The sequence below is a fragment of the Protopterus annectens genome, chromosome 13.part0 (assembly GCF_019279795.1).
Source record: "Protopterus annectens isolate FY-2018-M chromosome 13.part0, PAN1.0, whole genome shotgun sequence".
Classification (NCBI taxonomy): Eukaryota; Metazoa; Chordata; order Ceratodontiformes; family Protopteridae; genus Protopterus; species Protopterus annectens.
In genome coordinates, this window is record NC_056747.1 from 628,211,208 (window position 1) to 628,230,989 (window position 19,782).

General features: G+C 40.1%; 1 protein-coding gene across 1 annotated transcript in view; it reads right to left on the bottom strand.

Moving 5' to 3' along the window:
• Positions 1 to 19,782, bottom strand: part of VPS53 (VPS53 subunit of GARP complex) — a 1,983,995-nt gene that overhangs the window by 1,540,307 nt on the left and 423,906 nt on the right. The window contains exons 6-7 of the mRNA XM_044054290.1: positions 12,650 to 12,765; positions 5,892 to 6,011 (exon numbers count right to left, since the gene is read on the bottom strand). Coding sequence (XP_043910225.1) covers positions 5,892 to 6,011; positions 12,650 to 12,765 — 236 coding nt within the window. The remainder of the gene's footprint in view (positions 1 to 5,891; positions 6,012 to 12,649; positions 12,766 to 19,782) is intronic.

The window sequence follows — 19,782 nt, forward strand, 5'->3', positions numbered from 1 at the left end:
GTGTTGGAAAGACAAATGAATTAAAATTCTATTTGTTTTAATTTTACAGTGCTGTCTATACAAACTGTATCATTCAAGCCAGGTAGTTTGTCTGCAGCTGTTAAGAGCTGCCACTTTAATTCTAAAGCACCAAGTTTCAACTTCAATGGGCCACCTCTGGAGTCTAAAAAAAATAGACTCATCCAGAATTTGAAACCGTGATCAAGGTTGTCCCCTACAAGTTTGCCCAAAGCACTTTTTCTTTTTTGTCTGTCAGTGTCATAAGTGTTCTTAAATTCTCTTTCTCAGCTTTCTTTCTGTCTTCCCAATATAGAAAGCTGAACATACCAGGCACTTAGCAACATATACAACTCTCATAGAAATAGAGTTGTAGTAAAGTTTCTTGTTGATCCACTTTTCACCAACCTTTTGAATGGAGATTGCCGTACAGCGTGGAAAGGGAAATTTTCCATTTTCCTTACTGTAATGCAATCTTTGAGTTGGTCTACTTATTTTGCAGGGGGGCTTACCCCCCCCCTGCAAAAAGGTAAAAAAATGTTTTTTTTGTTTTTATTTTATTTTATAATTACAATTTTGAATCTTCGAAACTTTGATCTTATGGTCCTGACCACTTGCAGTTCGAGGTTTTGAAACTTCAAGTTTGTAAAGTAGATCCCTGCTAGGACATATTGGTCCATACCAATCCAGAGAATACCACAATGAACCTATCTTAGATCATATTAACACTACCTGGTAGTACAGAGAGGTACATTTAATTAACTAGAATTTAATACATTTTTTTTTTGCAGGGAGGTTGGTATCTCCTAAATCACAAATGAAACAGCTCTGAACCCCACACCCCTGATGTCTAAATATACTATCACTGAGGTTGCATCAACTCACACAAAAAAGGAATACATGTTTTTCCTTTTTCTCCTAGGTCGGTTAGTATCAGACATAGGTTGATAAGAGAACAGGGACAAAACTCACACACTGGGGATATCCCCATAAAAGCATTACAATTTATGCTTTATCACTTTTGTGCTATAGCAATCATGTGTGTGTGTGTGTGTGTGTGTGGGGGGGGGTGGAACTGTCTGGTTGCTAAAATTGGCATCAGAAACTTTGAGAGGGTTTCAAAGTTGGCCCTACTGCCACATACAAAGAAAACATATACGCTCCTGTACCTATGTTTTATGTTTGCATCCAAGTATACAGTCTCTGTATATAGTTTTGGCTGTATGTAAAATATGCATAATTTCCTTTTAGTATCTAGTGCATCTCCTGCTAAGTCAGTGAGTAGGGTTGTGGACCTGACAGTTTTAACAAAACTAATTAGGCTACTCCTTTCAAATTTAGCTAGGGTCAGTGGGTAAAAAAAGTACTCAGATGCTGTTTAGTTTTCAAGTGTGAATTTTCACTCACAGGTGATTAGCAAAAGCATTCAGTGATAGGCCACTTGACACCAACCTAAAATTACCAAAAGTATTAATGTTGCTTAGGTTATATGATACATAGCAATATATGTGAAGTATAGTGTTTATGTTAATTTAATACAATTTGATTACTTTTGTATGAATGTAAATTTACCTTTGTCGCAACTGGTAATTCAATAAAGGTGTTTAAAAAAAAAAAGTATTGACTGATAGACCAAGATTACAGACACAGTACTTTCACGGAAAGGCAATACAGAATTCCATAGAGACCTGGTTGTCATATAACAGGGACACAGACTGAATTACAGGAAGATGACAGCCTGGATGTACAACAAATCAGTTTGACTGTCCCCATCAAGCCACTCAGGTGCACAACAAATTACATAATACTTGTAATTCATTAAACAGTGATGCAAACAGAACAGCAATGCAAACGAGATTAAGATATAATGAAGAACATTTTTTGTTTAAAAAAAGTAGCTACAGTAAACTCTCAGTTAACCGGTATCAATGGGGATTGGCAGATGCCAGATAACTGTAGTTTCTTGTGAGTTACTATTAAAATAGACCTGACTAATACTGTAATACTGTACCCTATACTATTTGTTTGGTTTGCATGTTTTTAGGTTGGGGAGAGAGGGAATTTAGTCCTATCTTCCTTTTTAAAACTCTAAAACTATAAAAACATAAGGTATGTTTCTGCGGAGGGGAAAGAAAGTTCAACACACACAAAAATTGTACTGTATTTCTTCAATTTTTTTCCGGTTGCTTGAGGTCTGGTTTCCTGAGAGTTTACTGTATCTTTCAAGGATCTTCAAGGGAAGGACCAGGATCAAGATTAGTTACATTGTTTATATGGTATTGAAGTTGTAAAATATAGGCAAAAAGAGAACTACAGATGAGAATATATATCTTAATTTGGATCTCATCTTGTTGAGATGTGTGGATGGACAGGGAAAGTATTCAGATCTGAGAGATCCTCAGACATGTATACTAACTAATACAGATGCAAAAGATTATCTGAAAATCTATCAGATTTTTGTCTAACAATTTTCAAGGAAATTATAAGATATCTTAATTATTGCTCTTTTTAACAGAAAAATGTTAAGAAAAACATTACTTTTCTGTTAACAGGGCAGCAGTCGTCGTCAAAAATAAATGTTGCCGGGAAATGTAGCCTGTAAAATTGATACATTCAAGACGCCATTAACCACAACATATACACTGGTATCAATGCATGCATGCCTACTTTAACTTGTCAATAATTTAATTGCTTGAAGTCAGTTACTACCCTGTGATAACATTGCATGTTTAAACCCAAACTTGTACGTGACAAAATGTGGAGAAAATGGCATTTCATGAAGAAGCGTGTCAGTACTATGTGTGGCTATCGTTTGAAATAACTGCGACATTTCCTGTTCCTGTATAAGTTTCATAGCTTTGCATCAGCGGGTAACGTACTCAAAATAAAAGAATGGAGCCACTGAAATTCCCCTTCAGCAACAGTAGCACTTACATAACTGCAGTTAAACAGTATGTTTAAGTAGATTATTCGATGCCTTGTCTAACACACTGGGTGAAAAATTACACATCAAGCCTTTTAACTCTGACCTGTTGGTATTTTAAACATATTGCTTTGTGGCCACAACAATAATCAAATCTCCTCAGTTCTGTAATTCTAGCCACTGCAACTATACACTGATCAAGCCACAAGAACTAGAACTTAGACTAAGGACAAGAGGCACAAATTTTAGCGTAGACAATTTATTTTCCACTTTTGTCATTAGACTTCATCAGAAAATAATACATTCAACTGTAAAAAAACGTTCCGTTTAAAAATATCTGTAAGCCAATCGAAAGTACATCTTCATCCCACAACTAAGTGACATAAACTCAGCTGTTAAATACATACTTCTGTTAAAAACGTATTTGTTGAAGTGAACCCTGCGGTTCTTTAAGAAACACAATGTTGACTACATCATTCAACCCTGGTGCTTTGTCAGAGTTTAACCTGATCTGCTACAGTGCTTCTTTTTGTTCCAACTCTCTTAAAATCCCCACCCCTTATATGATGTGTTCCCTGTTCCAGAACTGAAAAAAGGAACTTATTATACTTGGGACACTTCAAAGTGTGTTTAAAAAACGCATTTCTACTATCCTTTTTTATGCTATAGTAGTGCTCTTTAATCCTGGCACAGAGAACCTGAGTGGTCATCCAGACATAAAATGCAGTACAATGAGAACATAACCCAATGTACACCACACCTTTGGTTTTGCAGTTAAAATGATCTGACACTGGAATAGTGTGTGGCAAATTTATGTGCCTACAAACGGTACAACTTCCACATTTGTGCATGCCAAATGGTTTGTTTGTAAAATAGTCCTTATTTTGTTTACCATTGATGTGGTATCACTTTTTAGTAGAAATGCGTTTTTTAAACACACTTTAAAGTGTCCCAACTATAATAAGTTCCTTTTTTCAGTTCTGGAACAGGGAACACATCATATAAGGGGTGGGGATTTTAAGAGAGTTGGAACAAAAAGAAGCACTGTAGCAGATCAGGTTAAACTCTGACAAAGCACCAGGGTTGAATGATGTAGTCAACAACGTGTTTCTTAAAGAACCGCAGGGTTCACTTCAACATATACGTTTTTAACAGAGGTATGTATTTAATAGCTGAGTTTATTTCACTTAGTTGTGGGATGAAGATGTACTTTCGATTGGCTTACAGATATTTTTAAACTGAAAGGTTTTTACAGTTGAATGTATTGTTTTCTGATGCAGTCTAATGACGAAAGTGGAAAATAAATTGTCTACGCTAAAATTTGTGCCTCTTGTTTTCAGTCTAAGTTCTAGTTCTTATGACTTGTTGTGATATTCTGGAAGTATCAGTCTGTTTTTGTTGTTAACTATACAATGATGTTCAGAAATGAAAATTATATGCTCCCACTTGCCATGAAATGCACTTCCCTAGGGCACAATAACAGTATTGTGCTTTTTTGTGAACACATCTAACAACTTGGCTTCCTTAGCCATTCTTAACAGCTTGAAACATGTGACAATGGAGGAAGTAGTCAACGCAGCTGCCCTCCCAGGTTACAAAAGGTGCTGTGCACAGTTATCCTTGCTGCTTAAGTCATCATGAAACACGATTGCTATCACATATCCTTTTTTTGGGGGGTTAAATACATCTACATTTTGTTATTCCATTGAAAAAGTAGTAAAGATGATATTAATGAAGTGACAGTTTAAAACCAACATAAGCTTGAACCTTTATCTGTAATGTAAGAAGTTGAAATGTGAGATTTCGTTTTATCATACTTGGCTCAGGCTTATCCCCAGAAGTTTATATAATCCAGTGATGCCTTATTGCAATTTACCGAAAACCGCTACACACCCTTGTAGCTTTTTTCTTATCATTACAGAAGAAAGAAGGTCTTGGCTATTACAGTACTGCTGCCCCGTTAACTGAAAAGTACTAGAAAAACTTAGTTAAAAAAAATCACACAGTGCTTTCTAAGATGTGTCCAATGTTTCTGACACATTTCTGTTTTTCTCCTCACCAATTACCAGCATTGTGAACAGTCTAGATTCTCCTTACTGCTGAAATGTTATACCTAGAGTAAGAAGTCACCACAACCCCCAGCAAATGCAGCTACTCATACAAAAGTTTTGTATTTTAGAGATAGTAAATACAGTATTGTTCAGATAGAGACCTGCAGCTGTTCCTGTTAAGTCAACCTCAATCCATAACTTGGTGCAACTAAGTCACTGTGAAAATCTGAGGGAAGCTGCCCTTTGTACAGCATAACAAGTCCATCATACTCTGCTCGCTATATTCTGTATGGTGTACTTGTGTAACAAAACTCAGTTGCAGTTCAAAGACTAGTTGCCAGATCTGGCAATAGGCTTCTAGCCTTTTTTGCTTCTCCAGGTCAGTTCTAAGATCAATGTACTGAATGCAGACATCTAAGAAAAAAGCTTTCCATTTAAACCTAATAGTAGTTTAAAGACTCCATCTCAGACTCCAGAACGTCTGGATTTTATAACAGTGGAGAAGCTTCGACAGAATGTCAATATGAAATAGACAAAGTGAAACTGACTAGCCTGAAGCATAGACAGGTCAACTAAAAAAATAATCATAATAAAAATATCTCAAATATTTCAAACTGCACTTTTGGAAACTTGGGTAAGCACGATCCTGACATGAAGGGAAAAAAAACAGAAATGCTTAGAACTGGTAGTATCTCCAGGTACTTTAGCTGGGGATGTCCATAATAAGCAGATTTCTGACATCTGGAAAGTCTTACTCATTAAGCAGTCCTAGCACCTAAAATTTCATTCCTGAAGCCAGTGTTTCAAAAATCAGTATACATGCCACAAAAGCTCAGAAATGCTGCTCTAGATTATATTTTTTAACACTTGCAACAGTGACTGAAAAAAAAGTTCTCATTTTCCATTTAGTTGAATTTTACCTTTCAGAGAGCTGACGGATTTGAGGAATTCCCATGTACTTCTGGAAATGTTCCAGCACGTTTACAACTCCTTGTAGAAGGTTGGCTACCTCTCCATACTGTCTCCGCCGAGTCATTGCTCTGGGAAAATATCAAGCCACATTACTAATGATGCAGAAGCAAAATGAACAGTTTATTTTTTCTTTCTTTAATATACCTCAAAACCTAAAGGTACATTTTACATTATTAAATTTAGGTCAAATAGCATTCAAAGTCACATTAATTATAAGATGTTAAAGATGTACATATTCCAGCTCAACTGCAAATTAACATTATCAGGCATATTAAAAGGCTTTAAGGTTCACTACACAATAATTCTAGTGTTCACTGGAAGGAAAAGCAGAAATAATTTTTAAAACTCTGTCATCTTCCAATCAAAGCTGAAGTCTGTCCCATTTTGATACCCCATGTATCTCCCCTTGCAGACACCATCAGAAGCTCATTTTTCCTAGTTTAAGGAAAATGGTACCTTCTAGCCTGGTAACTATTTAATGAATCATTTTCCATATCTTACAGTAACTGGAAAAACATCCCTTTTCAGTGTGTATCATAATATTAGTGGAGGGGCCAGATATACAGAATGCAGTGAACTATACTACAAGGCAGTGGCTCCATCCAGAAGACACAATAATGACTAAGGCATGGTACATGGCAGTCTGTGCCTCTCTACATAACTCAAAATTGCACTTACAGAGGAATAAGTGATAGCAAAAACAGGGTAGCATGCCTGGTCAGCTCAACACAGCTGAACTCTCACGTGCTCTATTATCTCACAGCTAAGGACTAACGATGGAACTGTGACAGAATGTCACTTACATTTTGTGACAAATAGTTTAGGGGGAGCACTTCTGACAAAAGAATCAACTGGAAATAAAATTAACCTTAGTCCTTACAAAAAAGAGGTATTCAATGAACTACGAAGCTACATCTACATCAGGAACAATATTCATTAACATAGGACTGCAAATACTGCAATGCCCAAGGCAGATATTTGGTTACAGTTGGACTGATTAAGTGTGAAGAATCTCAAAAAAATGCTCACGTTCAGGGAAACTAATATCTGTTTCTTTATTTGGTGGGCTCTTCAGACCTCATCTTTTGTTTAGATGCCATGGTCTGTCAACATATAATTTATCAAGACATGCACCTTCAACAAAAAAACTCCAGTCATTCTTCTTTTACATGATCTGCTATCCACAACAAAAATTTATGTGAAGGAAGTGCAAACCAATAACTCTAAACTGCTCTTAAGGTGAACACAAGATCATGTACAAAACTGGTAACAGATGTGTGACAGCACAAGACATGTCATGATTTAACAAGTGCAGAAAAAGTAGAATCTGACATTTGCCCACTATGGTGTTGGCATGCCCAATTATGACCAGCTTTCACTGCTGACAGTGTAATACATTTCATAGGTGAATTTTTAATGTAAGCTGATGATGAATACAAGTTACACTAATTAATGCACATGACCATACCCCTGCACACTGTATTACACTACTGTTCCTTGTCTTTAGGGAAGGACTGAAAGTTATGACCACAGTCAGGATCTATGTCTTCCTTGATTAAGTTATCCTGCTAAGGTATATGACACTGATTTTAAGATTCATAGGAGTTTACTAGGCGATCAATCCGGAGGCCATTTCAAGCTTAGTCATTTCATCCCAATGTAATACCATAGAAACTCTAGTCAATACCCAGGACTGTGTTTAGTAATGACTGCCGATGTCCTTGAGGGTTGTGGGCGCTATCCCCTTTATGAAATTACAGTGCCCGCATCTACTCATCCAGGTTATTGTTGAACAGTGTCATAGAGCTGCTCTGTTTCACATGAAATTATAGCCTATTCCAAAGACGCAGCAATTGCTGTGAGACAAATATCTCCCTCCAACATGTCCAGGCCATATTTAGGTACCCAGAATGGGTAGTTCTAGTGCCGTTTGATTTACAGATGTGCAGCAAATTCATTAGGTTTGGGTCTGAGACAGCCCTGTAAGCTAGGCATAAGTCTCCCCTAAGATATCTATACAATACAGGATATAGTGACAGGGACTTTAGTCAGTCTATGTAAGGCACATGCTGGAGTTCCTTGATCTTCTTTGTTAGAAACCTCTGAGGTCTCTCCAATTGTTGCAGGTGCATTGCACAGTACATGCCAAAAGAGGCATTCTACTCAATTATGGGCCTGATTACTGATAAGCATAGAGGGGTTATAACCTCCTTTGCTCTAGAGATGATGCCTTTACTAATAAAGTGTGCTAGTAGAATGTCTTCCTTACTACAGTAGACACATGGTGGTCAAAGTTAAGAGCAGAATCAACTTGTGATTCCAGATCCCTTACCACTTCATAGGTACTTAGGGTATTGTTGTTCATTTGAGAGTGTGAAGGGACATTGTTTTTGCTGAAGGGAATGATGATGTATTTCTTTGCATTCAGTTTGAGACCATGATGAAGACACCAGTCGTTGGCCTGCTTAAGACCCACTGGAAATATGCGGACATCATTTGGGGATTCGATAATTGTAACTAGTTTGCAGTCGTCCATAATCTAAAACAGGCCCTAGCAGAACCACTTGGAATTCTCTAACCACAGCCTGAGATCTGGCTTTGTTCCTGCAGAGTGGAGAACAGCAACAGTAATCCCCTTGCACAAGGGGGGGGGGGCATCAACCGACCCTGGGAACTATAGACCCATATGTCTAACCAGCCTCATCTGCAGGGCCATGGAAAGAATAATCATGGACCTTATCAATAAGGACATAGACGACCTTCAACCTCTAGAGCCAACCCAGTTTGACTTTGGTAAGGGTAGCTCATGCTTATTAAACCTAGCAGACTTCTTTGAGAAAGTCACCAAAGCCCTGGATGAAGGTAAGACATAATGCCTATCTTGACCTACACAAGGCTTTTGACACAATACCCCACTCAGGTATCATTGAGAAACTCTCCCAGCTGGGGATTAACCCTTACATTACTAGATGGGTAGCCAATTGCCTCACCGGCAGAACACATACTGTCAAAGTTGGTGACTCCACCTCTACCAGTAGACCAGTCACCAGTGGTGTACCACAAGGGTCTGTGCTGGGCCCTTTACTGTTTGGAATCTATTTCCTGGAAGGCCAGGCTAAAGTAGACAGCCTTTGGCTTATCACGTTCGCTGATGATTGCAAAGTGGGTGCAATCACTCAGTCCCCCAATGATGCTAACATTACAGGAGGGGCTAACGCACATAAATAACTAGTGCCAAAGCCACAGTCTAAAACTAAATGCAAAAAACTGCATTATTAACCCATTTGGCAAAGTGAAATTCCTTGATAATTATATCAACAGCCCCCCCAAGTTCAAACCCAGTGGTGCGAGATCTGGGAACACAGGTAGATAGAAATCTGAACTTTGACCACCAAGTTCGCACAGTGGTAAAGAAAGCCTTCTACATTGCACATTTCATAAGAAAGGGCATCGTTATCCAAGTCTATGGAAATTATAACTCCACTATACTTGACCCTCATCAGACCATTAATACTGTACAATGCTCCCTTCTGCATGTACCTCACCAGACATCTGCAGCAGCTGGAGAGACCACAGTGGTTTCTCATGAAGAAAATTCAGGACCTCCAAACCATGACTTACATGGACAGACTAAATGCCCTTGTCACTGTCCTCATATCATACAGGTTGCTGAGAGGCGACTTGTGCCTGGTCTACAGTGCGGTCTCTGATCCTGCCCTGATGGAAATGCTGCACATCCGCAAGTCAAATGGCACAAGAGTCACTCGCTCTAGGAATTTTAAGCTAGGACAGACAGCTATATCTCTCAGAAATTGCTGCTACTCTGGAATAAGCTTCGAAGTCATGAGAAGCAGAGCTCCTCACTGATCCTACTCAAGCGCAACCTGGGCAAATGGATGGGAGACCACAAATTAACTACAGGGGTTGCACCCATGTCCCTCGTGGACAGGGGTAGCTGTTGTTTGTCACAGACTCACTCTGCAAAATTACACCCATCTAACCAAGGACAATTGAGGCAACTCTGGATTAACATGGTTAGGCTTGTAGGGGCTCTAGGGCCGCTACCCTAGTAACCTACTATGAACCTATTGTACTGTATTCATATCAATATTCCTCGTCTCTTTAAATCTGTATCTATCAACAAACTTAATAAATAAATAAGCTATACTTCACTTATTAAGAGCTGAGTTAAAAACACACTGTCATTACTTTATTATATGTACATTATCCCTCGTCCAAGACTTTAACATTTTAATGCTGATCTCTAATAATTTAAACATGTAATACAGGTATACATTTTGCAAAAATATATCATAATAATTTAAGAAAGGAGGAGAAGCCAATCATGTTGGCAAATGCAAGGGCACAGTTATTTTCATAACCTCAAAGTAAATATGCAGATTTGGGGCTCTGCACTACTCTCAAATGTCTTGTAAATCTAGAATAATTAAATAGAAAGATGGTGAGAGTGTAGTCCTCCACAATATAGAGTCAGTGTACTAGTTATGCATCTGATGATATGTTTGCACTGCACTTCACTGTGTCAGTCATTATGTATAGCATCTTCCATAAAGCTATATCACATTTGTTAGGTGACTAAGAGCAGAATATTGTCACATACGTTCTGGTATTTTTCTCTACCATCTTCTTTTACAAGGACAGAATAAAAGTACATTCTTAGTTATATATAAATAGCTTGTGTTAGCAGGTAATTTATCATTAAATTGTGCACTCTAAGTATGGTAGAATTTGGCACAATTTTCAGTCATTTGCGATTCAACCTTGCCACCTTTGGTAAGGTATTGTACTGTCCTCTCATATATTATTTCAGCTCCTACCATGCATAAATAAATTAATGAAAGAGTACATATCAACCTGTCCAGTTAGTTATGGTTTCAAAAATGTAAACTGAATAATGTAAATAAGGTATTACCTCATTAAAAAGGGAACATTCTGAATATAGCTTGCTATAATGAAGTGACCCCCAACCCCAAGCTACAGGACACACAGAATGCACGTGAAGACAAATGTTATGCAGATATTACAAAAGGACAGGTCAGAGCATAAGGAGGAATTACAGACATAACAGAGCTTAAAGAGGAATTACATAATTGCAGACTTAACAGCTTTCACAAGTAAAGTTAAACACAACTTGCATAAGACCAAACATAACTGCTGGCCTTCTATAAAGAATCAGGGGAAACAAAACCCTTATTAATCCTGTTAAACAAAGGTTAGCATGTGGACACATCCCTAACCTATAGTGACAGGCTATAATGGCAAAACTTTTTACACATGGGTAACATTAGATGCAGATAATTTAAGGATCATAAGTCTAACCAGTATTCTATGCAGAATTATAGAAAGGTCATAGCAAAACTTCTCAAAATGACACAGGTAATTTTACTTCTGCTAGACAAGGAACAGTATAGGTTTCTTAAAGGGATATATTGCATACTGCTTATCTCAGTCTTGCTAGACCATTTAACACTATTCCTAAGGGAATAAATGACAAAAAGTATTAATTGTCAAGCCATACAGAAGTAAATGAGCACTGGCTTAGCAACAGTGTTTAACAGCACTTATATGTTATACACAACTATTATCACTTTGGCTTCTTTCCTCATTAACTGCAATAGTAGCTGTGATCAGGTATCCTGTAACATACACCCTTTCCTCTCTCTTACCCCTTTTCTACTGTCTAATGTTAAAACTTCATTATTTGCCATTCTTCAGTTTTTCTTTTGTTCTGCACTATTATCCAATATATCCTGCACTTAATCCGCCTACTTCCTCATTTTTATATTTATCAATACATCTGTGTGATCTCTAAAAATTGGCATCTTAGCTACACTAGTTCCATTTTCCACTTTTCTCTGAGTGCGTTTTTACCCTTTTGGTACGTGCATTTCTTATATGTGCATTACTATCTGTCCACTGGAGATTATATATGTGTGCACAACAGTCTATCCATGGTAAGTGGTTATTGCCTTATGTCCTAATGTATTTTGTTATACACTGCTTTGCAGCAGTCTGCATTCTAGGCATGGGTCACATAAAAAAAAGGAGTGCCAGACCAATATACTTCCCCACTTCACAAATATAAAATAAAACGCAGCATAAGTTTTAGGTGGTGCAGTACCTGTCTAACCCAATGGAGGATTAGAAGTGTTGTCCCACAGGCCTCTGGACTGTGGCCACTATTTTTGGACCACTCTTTAAGATATAAAATTGTCCTTCACTGGTCAGCTTTAGTAGACAAGCTTCCATTCCTGACAATTACTGTCATGAGACTAAGTCAGATAATTTTGCTGGGGGAAAGTAACAGACTATCACAGTAGTATAGCGGGACAACAACAGTACCTAGAAAAAAATTTCCATGCAACTGCAGGAAACTTGTCATACACAGCAAGTGAATCACAAATAAAGCAGAAGTGATGTCTACATAAAAAGGCACTAAATTAATGTGCTACCTAAAAGAGACAGGACTAACACTAGCAATGAATACAAATATATATTCTAATAGTGGTTTTAATAAGTAAAACTAGCAGAAGCTTACGCTGAAACTGCAAACTACCACTTCTGAATACATTAAAAAGATACATTCTGAGGTGAATTACGGCTTTAAACAATAACCTGTTTACCCTTCCTCCCTTTTGGTGTTAATTTCCCCAGATTATCAGGATGATCAAGGAATGCTACTTACTCCAAGGAGTCCACACCTCCTGCCAGCATATGAAGGTGATTTAGGGTGGTGATTGAAGTGGTCAGGTGGCGTTTTGCATGATCCAGCTGCTTGATGTCCCGAGTTATTTCCTTGACCTACGAAGAGTAACAATAAATTACATGAGTAAATATGGTCATGTGGTCTCAGTTTCTCATAGCCCTGTGATATATATATGTGTGCGCACGCGTGTGTGTATTTAATTTTTCAAATTTCTGTCAAAAAAAGATTGATAAATATCACTATGCAGATTAACCTGAGAAGAGTGAAAGGAACTGCTCTACCCTGTCTGTGTCCTGTTCCCTCCAATGCTGCACTACACTACCTAAGAAGGCTTTTGTTTACTGAGGCACATCCCACTTCATATGACTGTTAACAGTGGCTTACCTAATGGACTAGGAGCTGTTAAAGAAATAATCACTCTGATGAAGTTAGCCTGAACCCCCCCCCCACCACCACCACCACCAGCAGATGGGAGTGGTGAGACAGGGGCTCAGTGTCTACTCCACCTATCATGGAAGCCTGCAGAGCAAGGACAACCTAGGCCCTCACCAAAAGAGTTGGAGGAAAACAGTATAGTCCCTGGCAGGTCCTGATCCTTCACCCTCTTACCAGCCTTACTAACATCTTTCGCAGTGCATACACATCTATGTCACAAAAGTTGTTTACATACCAACAAGTGTGTCAATGACACTAAATTATAGGGTTATAATTATATAATTAGCACGTTTTACACACAAACATTCTAAATTCTCTGTCACCTAGGAACTTTGTTTAGATCACAGCATAGGAGAGGGTTTGGATCCTCAGTGGGGGAGTCCTCCATCCCAGATTTTGAATACAACAACCCTGAGGTCCAGGCTATACTTTTGCATATAGTTGGTGAATCTAAAATAGACTTTTGATACATGAGCTGTTATTCTGTTAAGTTCCTCATAATGTCATTCCTCTTCTATAACTTCCCCAAGCATACATATACCATGCTTACAGACATTGACTGAACATTAAAAACAGGAAATGAACCACTGCAAGTCAAGTCAAGTGTATCCAGTGAAATTCAACAAAATCATAACTATCCACAATTGCATCTATGGTTCTGGCCTATGCAGTTACAACCAGCTTTCTAACTACATTGCAGTGTATGCAATCCTAGTACAAACAAAGTAAGAATGTTCTATCCCAATGAGGCCATACACAACAGGGTCCAATCTTTCAAATTCTTTCAGTTAACCATGACATATTGCTGTCCAAGTGCAAACACAGCAACAGCATTGTGCAATTCAATGGAAGTAAGCAGCAACTATTCATGTATATGAAGGGGTGCAATTTTTCAAAATCTTTCACTTAACCAAGCACTGCATCAGTTTAGTGGAATGTCCTCTCAATTTTGCAGGGGCTGAAACCTCACCTATAAAGGGACTGTGGCCCTTAACTGCAACCCTTGGAAAATTAAGCACTGTGTCACCACAAGAGTCTTACACTGCAATAGGCAGTTTTTATCTTGAGCATAAAATCCGTACCACTTCTATTATGGGCTTACAGTTACACCATAAAGGAAGTGACAAGCAAGGTACACTGACCCCAAAACAACTGCCATGTTAGAGGAAAAACAGTGCTCTTAGCCAAGTATTGTGTTCATGTAGAACTGGGCTATAAAGACACTGTTATTTGGGATGTGAAACACCCTCCACGCATGCACACATTTACACAGACAGACACCATGTTGCAGAGTTCAAGTTCACTCAGCAGGCATAAACGATTCAACAGTCTTACTTTTAAAACAGCATCATGTAGGTTTGCACTGCACACAGATGGCTGAATTACTCCTTCCTAGACAATGGTAGCGAGATATTAGAAATGAAACTTAATACAGTGAAATATGCAAAAGGTGTAAATGAGAATGGATCATACCCTTTGAATGCACTGACCAGCTGCTGCAACACTATAGTTATGCAGCACAGTACAGTTGTGTACACTTACTATAAATGTAGATGTTCGAGTGTATTCACTGTTGCAGTCATCACATTTGAGTTATCTGTCTGCAGGTAGCCCTCAGTTTGCCTGAATACCAGAGTCTTGGTATTTCTGCATCAGATACTGTCGCTTCTTCCATGATTTCAGGTCGTCATGGGTATAACACATGCAGCCGATGCCATTACATCAGTTTTTCTTGCCCCAGATGTCAGGAGCCCCCACAGTTGGAAGCAATTACATGGTGTGGAACACCCCCAGTAGAAAGTAAATACCAATGTTATCAGATATGACCAAACAAAAAAGAATAGGTAGAAGTATAGAAAAGCCAGGGGGCTGGAGGGAGGGTAACCAGGACTGCAACAGTGAATACACTCGAACATCTACATTTATGGTAAGTGTACACAACTGTACTATGTTCTACGTGTTTCACTGTTGCAGTCACCACACTTGGGTTGATTTCCAAAGCTGAGGATGGGTGGAGGCAGTAAAGAAGCATTAGGGCTGGCAAGCAGACCCTGTAAGACTGCTGTGGCAAATCCAGCTCTGGATTTAGAAAAGATAGGTAACTGGTAATGCTTGGTGAAGGTGTGTACAGAGCTCCAGGTTGCAGCTTCCAGGATGTCTCTGGTAGGGACTCCCCTGAGAAATGCTGTAGAAGTTGATGTAGCCCTAGTGGAATGTGTTCTGATCCACTGTGGGGTAGGTTTCACATGGCGTTTGTAGCAGAAATGGATGCAGTGTGCTATATATTTAGAAATGGTTTGCTTTGAAATGGCCTTGCCTTCTGTCCCTGTAGCAAAGTTGACTAGCAGCTGGTCAGATTTTATGAAAGATTTAGTCCTGTCCAGATAGAACCTAAGCTGCCTGTGCATGTCCAGGGAGTGCTGGATCCTTTCCCCTTTATTCTGAGGATTAGGAAAAAAGGTTGGCAAATGAATGGATTGGTTTAAAGCCACACTAGACACCACCTTGGACATAAATGATGGGTTAGTCCTGAGGGAAACCCTGTCCGCATGGAAGATAATGAAGGGTTCCATGGCCTTAAGGGCCTGCAATTCAGACACTCTTCTTGCTGAAGTGATGGCTAGAAGTAAAGCTGTTTTCCAGGAGAGGAATTTTAACTCTGCTGAGGCAGCAGGTTCAAAGGGTGAAGAGTGAGTTTTTCCAATACAAAGTTAAGGTCCCAGGCTAGAATGGGAGCTCTCCTGGGGGGGGGTCTTACATTTTTGACTCCTCTCAGGAACTGTTTGGCAAGAGGATGAGAGAAGAGGGGTGGCTCAGTATTATAATGAGCCGAGATGGCAGAGGCATGAATCTTAATTGAAGAGAAGGACAGGCCTTTGTGGAGCATTTCTGTTAAGTAATCTAGTATACGAGGTAAGCTGGACACAGTAGTGTCCATTCCTTGAGACTGGCTCCAAGAACAGTATCTTTTCCACTTTTCTGAATAGGATTTTCTAGCACTAGGCCTCCTTGCCTCAAGGAAGACATCCGGCACCTGTTATTGAGGGTTGCTGGTAATGAGTTCAGGGGATGAGCCATGCTGCTAGGTTCAAGGTTTGTAGCTGAGGATGCAAAATCTGGCCCTCCTACTGGGACAGCAGGGAGGGGGGTCTGAGGCAGGTGCCATGGTGGCAGTACTGTCAGACTGCACAAAAGTGGGTACCAGAGCTGGCGTGGCCAGTCTGATGTAATCAGGATTGTCCTTGGCTTGTCCTGTTTGATCTTTAGTAGAACGTTCAAGAGGAGGGGCAGAGGGGGAAAGGCATAGATTGAGAGGTTTTCCCATGTAAAGGACAGGGCATCCACGTTCCAAGCTCAGCTGTGGGGAGTTCTAGTGCAATATTTGCTCAATTGATAGTTCTGAGGGGAAGCAAACAGGTCCACCTCTGATGCCCCCCACCTGTGGATCAGAAAGTTGAATGATTTGGGTTCCAGTTTCCACTCGTGTGGGTCCATTAGATTTCTGCTTAAGCCGTCTGCCAGTGAATTTAGTTTGCCTGGCAGGAATTGAGCTTGCAGGTGCATTTGATTGTTCAAGACTGTGTTCCACAGAGCCATGGCTAACCTGCAGAGTGGGTAGGAATGGGTTCCTTCCTGCTTGTTTATGTACCACAAAACTGTGGTGTTGTCTGTCTTTATCAATAGTTGCCCTGGAAGAATAAGGCATTTGAAGGCTGTCAGAGCATTCTGTATAGCTAACATTTCTTTTTGATTGATATGCAGGTGCATTTGTTTTGGGCTCCATTTGCCTTGAATGCATTGTCCTGCCATGTGAGCCCCCCATGCAAAGTCTGATGAGTCTGTTGTTAGGGTTTGGGCGGCAAGGGATTGAGTGAAAGGGAGTCCTTTGTTGTGGTAGCAGGCCTCTGCCCACCAAAGGAACTTTGCCCTTAGGCAAGGAATGATAGGAATCATTGTTTCCAGATCCTGAGTATGTTGACACCAGAGACTTTTTAAGTACCACTGACATTTCCTCATATGCAGTCTTGCATATGGAATTAGTAGAATGCAAGAGGCCATGAACCCTAGGGCTTGCAGTATTTTTCTTGCAGATAGGTGGGTTTTGTTGGCCAGTAGATTGAAGTAGTTTGTCAAATAAATTTGTTATTCTGGAGTAAGGAATGCCATCTGGGAAGTTGTGTTCAAGCTTGCTCCCAGGAATACTATCTGTTGGCTGGGTACCAGATGTGATTTCTTTTCATTGATAGTGTACCCCAAGTGAAGTTAGAAGTCTCTTTACAAATGTCAGGTGCTGGAGTAGCAATTCCTGACTGTCAGACTGAATCAGGCAATCATCCAAGTATGGGTAAATTTGAAGTTTTCTCTGCCTGCAATATGCAATAGCTGGAGCTAGGCATTTTGTGAATACCTTGGGTGCAGTAGATAAGCCAAAGGGAAGTGCAAAGAACTGATACTGCATACAGCCTGCCCTAAAACACATATTTCCTGCAAGATCTTTTAAGTCCAGGGTGGCTAGTCAGGAGTCCTTGGCTAGCATAGGAAGCAGCTGTTGGACAGTAAGTATTTTGAACCTTGGAACCACCAGGACGGTGTTGAGAATAGACAGATCCAGGATAGGGCGCCAAGAGTTTTCTTTTCTGGGTACCAGAAACAGTCTGGAGTAAAAACCTTGTCCCCTTCGCTCTGCTATTACAGGTTAAATAGCCTTGATACTGGGAAGAGAAAGTACTTGCTTTTGGGCCTCTGCCCACTGGTTTGGGAGGAGGTCTGGCCATCCGCTTGGGGTAGGCAGCGAGTGAAAGTAGAATCCGTTTCTCTGGGATACAATGTTCAAGACCCATCTGTCCGGGGTGATGTACTCCCAGTTTTTTGTATGCAGGGCGAGTTTTCCCCCTAAGGGTGCAAGTACTTGGGCAAGGCTTGTAAGAGTTAAGGATAAGTCAATGCAAGATTTTACCAAAGGAAGGTGGCTTACTACTCCCTGTTTTAGAGGTGGGGGCACTCTATTGCTTAGATCTGTGCATATGCTGAGACTGTAATCTTGGTGGTCTGCTGCCCCTGGGCTTGTACTGAGAATGTCTGGGAGGGACTGGAAAGGACTAGTTTTTAGAAGGCCAATGCCTACTGAATCTAGGTGGCTGTACCTGTAGGAAATCTTTAACAGTTTGCATAGATTTAGCCTTTTCCTCCATCTTTTTGAGGTCTTCTTCTGCTTTATTGACAAACAGGCATTCTTGGTTTAATGGTACATCTAGTAATTTTGCTTTGACATGGTCTGGCAAGATTTGTTCCTTAAGCCAAACATGCCTTCTAAGAACAGACCCAGTGACAGCAGCCCTGCAAGATGCTGCTACGGCATTAAAACTACACTGCAAAGTATGTTTTCCAACTTGGTTTGCAGAATGCATCAACTCTTGTAAATCTTTTATGTTCTGCACTATCAGGAATTAACATAATTTTCTGTTTAATTAGCTCCTTAATATGCCGCTGATACTTTAACATATGAAACTGGCAATTTAAAGACCTGATGGTAAGAGTAGCAGAGGTGTATACCTTCTTACCCCATCTGTCTAAAGCCCTAGAGTCCCTGTCCGAAGGGGTAGGGTTTTGGTTGTTGTAGCCTTAATGCCTTTAGGTCCCTGGGAAATGGTCTCTGGATCCGCAGTAGGATTCTTAAAGAGGAATTTGTGGGAGTCAGGTACTCTGTAATACCTGTCAGGTTTCCTGGGAGCTGGAGGCAAAGTATCAGGGGTAAGACTGGATTCCAGGAATTCATCATCTAAAATTTCCAGAACAGGAGGGATAGCTAGAGGCCTGTGCTGAGGCAAGTTTAAAAATTCCGAGTCTCTTTTTGGACTGTGGGTAGTCCTGGCACTCCCAGCGGAAATGCTCTCTAGGGGTATGCAGGGTTTCACTGAAAGAAAAATCTTCTGGTGGGGAAGCAGAGGGAATGGAATCCTCTGCATCAGAATCCTCATGGGTAAATAAGGGTATGTCCTGGTAATCAGAAGGATCAGAGTCAACAGACTCATGATCTGAAGAATCAGAAGGAAAAATCAGTTCTTGGTCTTTTTTGTGGGGGAAGGCTGGTTTTCCCTAATTAAAGTTATAAGATCTTCAGCCATTTTAAGCATTTGTTTCTGAGGCATGTGGGCCTGAAAATGCACTTTGGCCGTCGGTTTCCTAAGCGTAGTGCGAACTCTGGGCCTGAGAAATTTGGTATTTTTGGATTGAAACAAAGTCGTCGGCTTAATATGAAAATCGGAAGGCCTGAATACACCCTCAGAAGCCGGTGCCTGCACAGCGGCTCTGGACCCATCCAAGGTAGAGACATCTTCAGGTTCCATAGTCGAAGAAGCATCTTGCGGCATACCGGACCCCAAATGGGTCTCAGTAGAGGTCTGCGAATCTGTAGAAACAGGAATCAGGGGCTGCGAAAGCGCCTCACTGAGTATTGGTGGACTGGTGACTAGCTTAACGGAAGCCTCATCAGCGGTTTTGGACCTATGCGCCTGTCTCTGTCTTTATCCATACATTTTTTTCAGAAGATTGGTGGTTGTATGGCTTATCAAAGCCATTTCGGAATACACAGAATGAGAGCGAAAGAATTTAGCGACAAAAATATCCCGATGACGAATAGTTCAGGTGTTGAACAAGGCACAAAACCGACAGTGAGG